A 9,147-nucleotide genomic window follows, 5' to 3' on the forward strand; every position below is an offset into this window, starting at 1 on the left:
AGTTATTGTGGCTCTTGGTCTGCAGATATAGTGGTCTGAGATATAGTAAAAACTCAGTTTAGCAAGGCAACCAATATAATTCAATGATAGCACGATAAAACAAACAGTATGTATACTGAGGTGTATATTGTATATTGAACTTTCTGGCTGAAACAGACTTTCTGCTGACGTTTTGATAATAGCTATAAGTAGGAGTTTAATGTTAGATACAACACCAGATTAGTAAGAATATTAACAACACACTTCTCATGTAACTACAAGTATAAAATCCATGATACGGAAACCTGTTATCCAGAAAGTTCTGAATTACCAAAAGGCCACATCTCCCTTAGACTTCATTATAAGCAAATAATTTAAAATTGATTTCCGTTTTCTCTGTAATAATGAAACAGAACCTTGTATTTGATCCCAACTAGGATACAGTATTATTAATCCTTATTGGAGGAAAAACAATTCATTTGAATTTAATACATTTTTAAATATTTTTTTAGCAGAAATAAGATATGGAGATCCAAATAACGGAACAACCCCTTATCCGTAAACCTCAGGTCCCAAGCATTCTGGGATAACAGGACCAATACCTTTATTCAGCCCTTTTAGTTTATTGGAACGTCTGCCTTTGGCCAGTAACTAACCAGCTGTTGCCTTGATCATTCTATTGTGATATTATTGATTTCATATAGGTCCTCATTTTCCTTTCATTGTTTGTCCTGTATATGTTGGATTTCCTATTTGTTTAAGGTTTCCTGGATGTGGTTCATTAGATCATTGGAAACAATTACACCTAATACAAAAGTATGTATTTTATGACATTTAACATAGCTTTCACTAGATAATAAGGAAAAAGGGGATAAAAAAAGAGACAGACCCAATTGAGCTAGAAAAGGAGCAGCTGTTAGCTATTTTTTAAGCGGTTAATCTGGAAAATTATAGTCAAACATTTTTAAAAAGCCTGCCAGGATCTCATATTCCTTGCAATATAAGAATAATCTTGGTTGCCTGTATGCCTAAGGGCGAAGACACATGGAGCTATTACTAGCAGCAACTTGTTGTAGCTACTAAAAAAGACAATGCAGATCATTTACTGATAATTGTTTCTTCATGTGTTTTAGCAGAGGCAATTCTCAGTATTGTCTATGGCAGGGTATTTTCTGGCATTTAGTAGCCTTGAAATAATAGCGACTACTAGTAGCTCCATGTGTCTTCACCCTAAGGCTTCCTATGTATTTTGTGCTGTTTAATGTTATCCTATGGCTAGATCAAGTTATGACTTTGAGTTTGAAATAGATTTTTATTTTATTGCTTAGATATACACCCCCTTACAAAAAAAAGTTACCGTTTTAACCAGTATGCAATCAACTTACTTTACAATTAATGGAATCATTTTGGAAAGAAATAGTTCTTAAATGAAACATAGAACAATGTATGCCATTGGCTGTGCTTGTAGTATTGTTTAACATAGCCCAGAAGCCATTCAATTTATAGAGCTACAATTAAAAAAAGCAGTAGCTCAAAGCATTTCCCTAATGATGGTGGAACCTCAATAGATCCACAAGCGCCTCTCTGGAGAGATACAATCTTTCTAAGATGATTAAATATTATGTCTGTAATACAGATAAAATATGAACAGACACATACATACAGTATATATATATATATATATATATATATATATATATATATATATATATATAGCATGTGTATTACAGGGAACGCAATAAAAGAAATCTTGAATAAACCAAAATAAATGGAGCACTTTCTAAATGTTTAAAAAAAGAGAGAGAGAAATATTTGCTGAGTAAAAAAAAATATTGCCACAGCCATATAAAGGTACGACGCCGAAGGCCAAGTGCTTTTATACAGGTCATGGAACTCCAAGGTGACTTCTATTATCCTTATATTTTACAACAGTTGGTACTTTATTTATTATAATAACAAGTTTAAGTGAGTCAGACTGTGACTCCGATTACTCACCATTTATAAGGATATAATAAATGAGCATAGACTGCGGATGTGATCTACTTTGACTTTTTTTATTTTTGATATATGTACAAAACAAGAAATTCTATCAATCATGTTCCAGTTGTAAATAATAGGTAAGGCTAGAAAATAAATGAAAGGAAGAGCAGTGGAGATGGAAAGAAAGGAAGAGAGGAGAAGAAAGAAAGGGGGGAAGGAAGATACCATGTAATACCCTTTGACCTGTCAGTAAAGCATCAGTATTTCACAGTGGACTATTAGTATCAGGGTTTTTGTCTGTACAACCTCTTGAAATATAAACTGCTTTTTAGAGTAGCAACGTGGGCGGAGTAGGTCTGTTCCATTTAAGTAAAATAAGTCTCCTGGCGTGAAAGAGCAGGACCTGGAGAAATATCCTGCTCTCTTAAGCAGTGACGCTGCCAGTAGTTAGTCCAAGTAGTGCCATAGCTCAGTTCTACAATCGGAACCATGATCCTAGCAATAAAAGCAAATATCTGAGTCCTGTATTCACTAATTTTAGGAGCGGTCCATACTATATGTATCCAAGTCAAAGAGTGCAAAGAGAGAAGTCTGCTTGTCAGGACCTGCCTGTAACAGAACTCTGGACTCTATGTTAGGCAGGTTCTGCATTACCTCACTGAGTCACTGGAGACCTTGGGCATCCAGCCCGGAACATTCTGTTAACCCCTCTTCTTTGCTTCTGTGTTTATGTTCTCCTTCTCCTCCCTTAATTAGCCCAGGTGGTTCCAATCAGTCAATTAACGGGCTTTATAAGCCTGTTACAAGCAACCCCTGGTTGCTTGATCATTGAGCCTTTACGTTCCAGCGACCTTACCTGCTTGTTCCAGTCCCTGTTCCTACCTGACTCCTGCCCGCATACCTGCCTGATTCTGTTACCTTACCCTGTTCTACGACTACTGTTCCTGACCTCTGTTTGATCTCCCGGTTTTGACCTCGGCCTGATTATTGGACTCTCCCTGCCTTCAGCCTGCCCCTGACCATTGCCTGTTATTCCGGACCCTCCTTGTTTGCTGCCAGTCCTGACCCTCTGCCTGTTTTACGGATTTGTTTTGTCTTCTGCCTGCCTCTTACCACTGGCCTGTTGTAAGGACTTTCATATTTCTTATTATGCTCCAGCCCCTGTGCCAGTGCTTCAGTCTCCTGCTCCAGCCCCTGTGCCAGTGCCTCAATCTCCTGCTCCAGCCTCTGTGCCTGAACTGCAACCCTCGGCTCCTGTGCCTGAACTGCAACCCTCGGCTCCTGTGCCTGAACTGCAACCCTCGGCTCCTGTGCCTGAACTGCAACCCTCGGCTCCTGTGCCTGAACTGCAACCCTCGGCTCCTGTGCCTGAACTGCAACCCTCGGCTCTTGCCTCGGTGCCAGCGGTCGTGCCTGCTCCTGCCTCGGTGCCAGCGGTCGTGCCTGCTCCTGCCTCGGTGCCAATACTTCTGCCACCAGCCTCTGAGGACAAAACTGCTTCAGGACCTGCCTTCCCTGCTACTGGATCTGGTAGTTCTGGTGTCCCAGACTCTGCCAGTTCTGTTGCAGTGTTTGGTGGTCTTGTTGTTTCCCTGGGCATCTCTCTTCCACCTGTAGTGGGTGTTTTTCCTGGCGACGACTCCGCTGTGGCTCCTGACCCTGGCGATGACTCCGCTGTGGCTCCTGACCCTGGCGACGACTCCGCTGTGGCTCCTGACCCTGGCGACGACTCCGCTGTGGCTCCTGACCCTGGCGACGACTCCGCTGTGGCTCCTGACCCTGGCGTTGACTCCGCTGTGGCTCCTGACCCTGGCGACGACTCCGCTGTGGCTCCTGACCCTGGCGACGACTCCGCTGTGGCTCCTGACCCTGGCATTTCATCCACTCTGGCTCCTGACTCTGGTGACACTTCTATTCTGGCTTCCAGCTCTGGCAACTTGTTGCTCTGGCTCCCAACCCTAGGCACTCCTATGTTCTGGCTCCAGTCCCTGGCGTTTCCTTTGCTGTGGTTCCTGGACTTGGTTACTCTCCTGTTCTGGCCGCTGTTTCTGATGAACCACCTATTCTGGCATTCACCTTGTTTGGGACTTTTTCTAAGAAGTTTTTTCTTTTGGTTTAATTTATGTTTTTCTCTCTGTTTTTCTGCGATTTTCCAAAGTAGTTTTGGGCCAGTATTTTCTATTTTTGCAGGTTTTCTGTTTTTGGGTTCTGTGGACATTTGGACTGAAAGCCTTAAAAACATTTTTGTAAAGAAGATGTTTGAAAGATGTCCACCCGATCCTGGGATCGCCCGGAGGTCGATCCTCAAGGGGGGGGGGTAATGTCAGGACCTGCCTGTACCAGAACTCTGGACTCTATGTTAGGCAGGTTCTGCATTACCTCACTGAGCCACTGGAGACCTTGGGCATCCAGCCCGGAACATTCTGTTAACCCCTCTTCTTTGCTTCTGTGTTTATGTTCTCCTTCTCCTCCCTTAATTAGCCCAGGTGGTTCCAATCAGTCAATTAACGGGCTTTATAAGCCTGTCACAAGCAACCCCTGGTTGCTTGATCATTGAGCCTTTACGTTCCAGCGACCTTACCTGCTTGTTCCAGTCCCTGTTCCTACCTGACTCCTGCCCGCATACCTGCCTGATTCCGTTACCTTACCCTGTTCTACGACTCCTGTTCCTGACCTCTGTTTGATCTCCGGTTTTGACCTCGGCCTGATTATTGGACTCTCCCTGCCTTCAGCCTGCCCCTGACCACTGCCTGTTATTCCGGACCCTTCTTGTTTGCTGCCAGTCCTGACCCTCTGCCTGTTTTATGGATTTGTTTTGTCTTCTGCCTGCCTCTTACCACTGGCCTGTTGTAAGGACTTTCATATTTCTTATTACTCCATTTTCATTAATAAATCATGTTTCAGCAACACAACTTGTTTCCTGGCTATCCACAAGCGCAGTACCCCCTGTACCCATATTACACGGCATATAAGCTCCTACCTGCCACCCACCCACCTGTGGCTGCGCCTGACACTGCTGGGCTGCTGGTGATTACTGAGTCCTCTGTGGAATCTCTGTGTGTGTCCCCTGGTCAGGACAGGTATTGCTCGCTTGCCTGCTACGTGGGAACAGCCACCTTTCCAAAGGGGAAGGTACTCTGGGGCAGGTAGCACTACCTGGGGGGACTTGGGTAGGGACTGAACTGAGAAAAGGGTTTTTGCCTATCCAGGTCAAAGTGTGGGACCGGGCACCTTAAGAGACTGTGGCAGGAGTGGATAGACTGCAAAGGTTCCCCAGGGCAGGATTATCAGTTATCCATATACTGTAATTGTTCTTTATTCTTTTTCAACTGTTATATAAAGTTATGCTTGGTGCAAAGTGTGGGGTAATTATTTTTCCTGAGGTGAGCTCCTCAGTGACCACTAGGTGGAGGCACTGTGCTAAACTCCAAGTAACCAGTATCATTCACTATTGCAAAGGGGACCAAATCTCCTGCCTAAGCAAGTAATACAGCCCAAAGAAGTGTCCCAAGAAATGGTTACACATTTTTTTCAGTTTCTTGTCCAGTTTGGTTAAGAAAAGCAAAAACATAACATTATAAACAATTAATATAGTAACATATTTTTGCATTTGGATGCTAACCCATAGCAACCAACATGTACTTGCTTTTATAATTTCAATAATTCATAATTATTTTATAGTCACTCCTTTTACCCCCACCCAGTTCAATGATTTCCTCCCCAATTCCAGTGCTAACCAGTCATTGTCCAGTGTTCTCATTTATATCAGTTCATATTCTCTGATGCACATCGGGTCTGCATGAGATGATGGTGGTTGTCCCTATGTTCCTTGAGCTGGTAGTATTTTTTTGGATGAGTGGCTCGCCGTACTTATAGTTATAAACAACTTGTATTACAACTTTCAGCTACAGAAACATGTATGGCTACACTATGGCTAAATGAGACTACACCTTTGTTTAGGTCTAAATCTCAACCATTGTTAAGGCCCCAACCCCTGTCCAAGCCTCCACAAATAGTTAATTCAAAACTATCCTCACACAACAACTTGAAATAATTGATTAAATTAACCATGTTGTGCATAGTTAAAAATTTAACCCTTTCAATTGACTCCAGTACATATGTATAATCATACAAACTTCAAATACACACACACACACACACACACACACACACACACACACACACACACACACACACACACACACACACACACATATATATAGCCTTAGATAGTGTACCTTAATTCTTGTCTTGCTACCAACCATTATCTACCCCACTATCTATATGCAGTTTTTAAAACCCAAGGTACTGCTGACATTACAGTGTTATTTAGTCACCATTAACTGCTAAAATGCCAGCTAAATTGTCAATCAAGTACTTATTACAAAGGATATTTATAAAATAAATAATTGCTCTGTTGGACTGTATGGGAAATGGCAACAACACATTTCAGAGATTTCTGAATAAAGGGGTTTCCAGAAACAGTTCCCAAACCAGTATGCAGAAACAATATGGCTTACTTGTTAGGTTACTGAACTTGGCAGTACAATAACTAGATGTTATTGCCTGGTCTTTGCTGGTAATGCCTGCACTCAAATCTATGGTAAAGCAGGGTGCCACTCTGTGATGTTTGCAAAAGTAAAAAAGGACACAGCCCATAGCTAAACAATTCTTGCCCCGTTAAGTTTTAAATTGCTCCAAAAGTGCATCATAAAGTAGTATACCAGCACCTATAAAGGGCACTATTTAAAACTATGAAGCAGAATTTATGGATGCATTCAACCCAACTGCCACCCAAGCAATGTCTGTAGTAGATCACAACATTTCTCCATTGCAAGAGATTGTTCATTTCCTTCTCTACATCTGCACTGGATCCTAGAGTATCTATGCAACTGCCCTATGCAAGTAGCCAACACAGCTGTAATGGGCCGGCACACCTTGTGACTTTACCAAGTTGTGTCTCTGTGCAGCGCCAGTACATGATTGGAACTGCTCCCATCTACACCCACTCACATGCAACTACTCAAATACTGTTCAAATATTAGGGTACAGACACACAGATACTTTTTTCACAGCTACTAAACTCCATAAAATACCCTGCCATAAACAATACTGAGAATTGCCTCTGCTAAAACACATGTAGAGACAGTTATCAGTAAATGATCTGCATTGTCTATTTTAGTAGCCACATCAAGTAACTGCTGCCAGTAGCTCAGTGTGTCTTCACCCTTAAACAACGCAGATGAGCACTAAGAAGTTTAAGATCACCTTTACATTGTTTAAAGGAGACTTACAAAATGTTCACTTCAGATAGCAATATGTTAAGATGGCCATACACGCACCGATATTATCGTACGAAACCTCGTTTCGTACGATAATCGGTGCGTGTATGGCATGTCGGCGAGTCGACCGATATCGCAGGAAGCTGCTGACATCGGACGACTCGCCGATCGGACCAGTTTGAAAATTTTGATCGGGCGCCATAGAAGGCGCCTGACCAAAATTCAACCTTCAGAGCTGAATCGGCAGAAGGAGGTAGAAATCCTATTGTTTCTACCTCCTTACCTGCCGATTCAGCCCTGAATGGTGTGTGGTGGATCTTACGATGTTTCGTGCGACCGATGGTCGTACGAAACATCGTCAGATCGCCACGTGTATGGCCACCTTTACATAGCATAAGATAACAGGACATATATTAGACAGACAGCACAAATTTGTGAACCTCAAGCCATCTAATTAGGGAAAAAATTTAACTGCACATAGTCAAATTGTCAATGGACCTAAAAATCTCGACCCACCAACTGATAGGAAAAGTGATTTAGAAATACAACTGCAGTATATATTCATATACAGATATTCACTGAAATCTAAAAAGAACAAAACATTGGTGCAGTTTGCCATCTGTTCTTTATCCACAATGCAACTTTTTCCAGTGTGTGCCACTCATTCCTGGTTCATCAGTATGGATACAAGCTCAAGCACATGATTGATAAAGGAAGCATTTTAGTGCATTTTGCAGGGGCATATTTTCATACTTTTTGTTCACAGTGCTGGGCCTGCCAATTGTAAATGACTCCTTTTGAATTCTATTATATTGAAAATATGTGTTTTAATATCTTTGTTTCGTAAAGTGTATATAAAAGGGTTGACTAATGGTATCAGGGCAGTGTAGAGAAAGGAAATTGGTTTAGATAAAGTGGATGAATACTGAGATGTAGGACTCATATAAGTAATGAGTATAGTGCCATAAAAGAGACTCACGACAGTGAGGTGGGAGGTACAAGTAGAGAAAGCTTTCTTCCTTCCTGTAGCAGAATGGATCTTTATAATAGTGGAAATGATGTAGGTATAAGAGGCTACTGTAAGTGCGAAGGCAGGAAGTCCCACCAATGAGCCCAAAACATATGTCAACAACTGAACAGAAAAAGTGTTTGCACAAGACAGGGTTAATAATATGGAAGGATCACAGAAGAAATGGTTTATTGCCTGTGATCTGCAGAAAGGTAAATGGGATATGAGCAAAGTGTGTAACATTGGTTCTGCAAAACTGAACATCCAGCCAGCGATAACCAATATGACACAGACCCTTTTGTTCATCACAATTAAATACCTCAAAGGATTACAAATAGCAACATAGCGGTCATATGCCATGACAGTCAATGAGATAAATTCAGCACATGTCAAAGTCATAAAGCAGTACAGCTGGGTCATACAGCCAACAAAAGAAATTGTATTGTCTCCTCCTAAGAGCATAGAAAGAAATTTAGGCAGAGAAACTGAGGAACTAAACATATCAATAAATGCAAGATTGCATAGGAAGAAGTACATAGGAATGTGCAATAAGGAGGTTTGGCAAATGACTGTTAGGATAAGTACATTTCCCTGTAAAGTAAGAAGATAGATCAGGAGAAACAGGCAGAACAATGGGATCTGTATGTCTGGGTAATCTGAGAAACCCTGGAAAATGAATCCACTGCTGCTGCTTTGGTTCTCAGCTGGCATAGTTATTGTGGCTCTTGGTCTGCAGATATAGTGGTCTGAGATATAGTAAAAACTCAGTTTAGCAAGGCAACCAATATAATTAAATGATAGCACGATAAGACAAACAGAAAATAATTTTAAGAGAAGTTAGATAATAAAAAATTGTGGTATATATATTGAACTTTCTGGCTGATGTTTTGATAATAG

The 9,147-nt window shown here is 41.6% G+C and overlaps 1 protein-coding gene across 1 annotated transcript; it reads right to left on the minus strand.

Annotated features, from left to right (window-relative positions):
* Window positions 1-8,001: 8,001 nt before the first annotated feature.
* Window positions 8,002-8,961, minus strand: LOC116406806 (olfactory receptor 8I2-like). Its single transcript, XM_031891718.1, has one exon. It carries the CDS (start codon window positions 8,959-8,961, stop codon window positions 8,002-8,004), a length of 960 nt encoding a protein of 319 aa, XP_031747578.1.
* Window positions 8,962-9,147: the final 186 nt, after the last annotated feature.

The sequence above is a fragment of the Xenopus tropicalis genome, chromosome 8 (assembly GCF_000004195.4).
Source record: "Xenopus tropicalis strain Nigerian chromosome 8, UCB_Xtro_10.0, whole genome shotgun sequence".
In the NCBI taxonomy this organism is placed as follows: Eukaryota; Metazoa; Chordata; class Amphibia; order Anura; family Pipidae; genus Xenopus; species Xenopus tropicalis.

Bases quoted from the DNA above. Each gene is read 5' to 3' on its own strand.
- LOC116406806 (XM_031891718.1), bottom strand. From the start codon at position 8,961: ATGCCAGCTGAGAACCAAAGCAGCAGCAGTGGATTCATTTTCCAGGGT.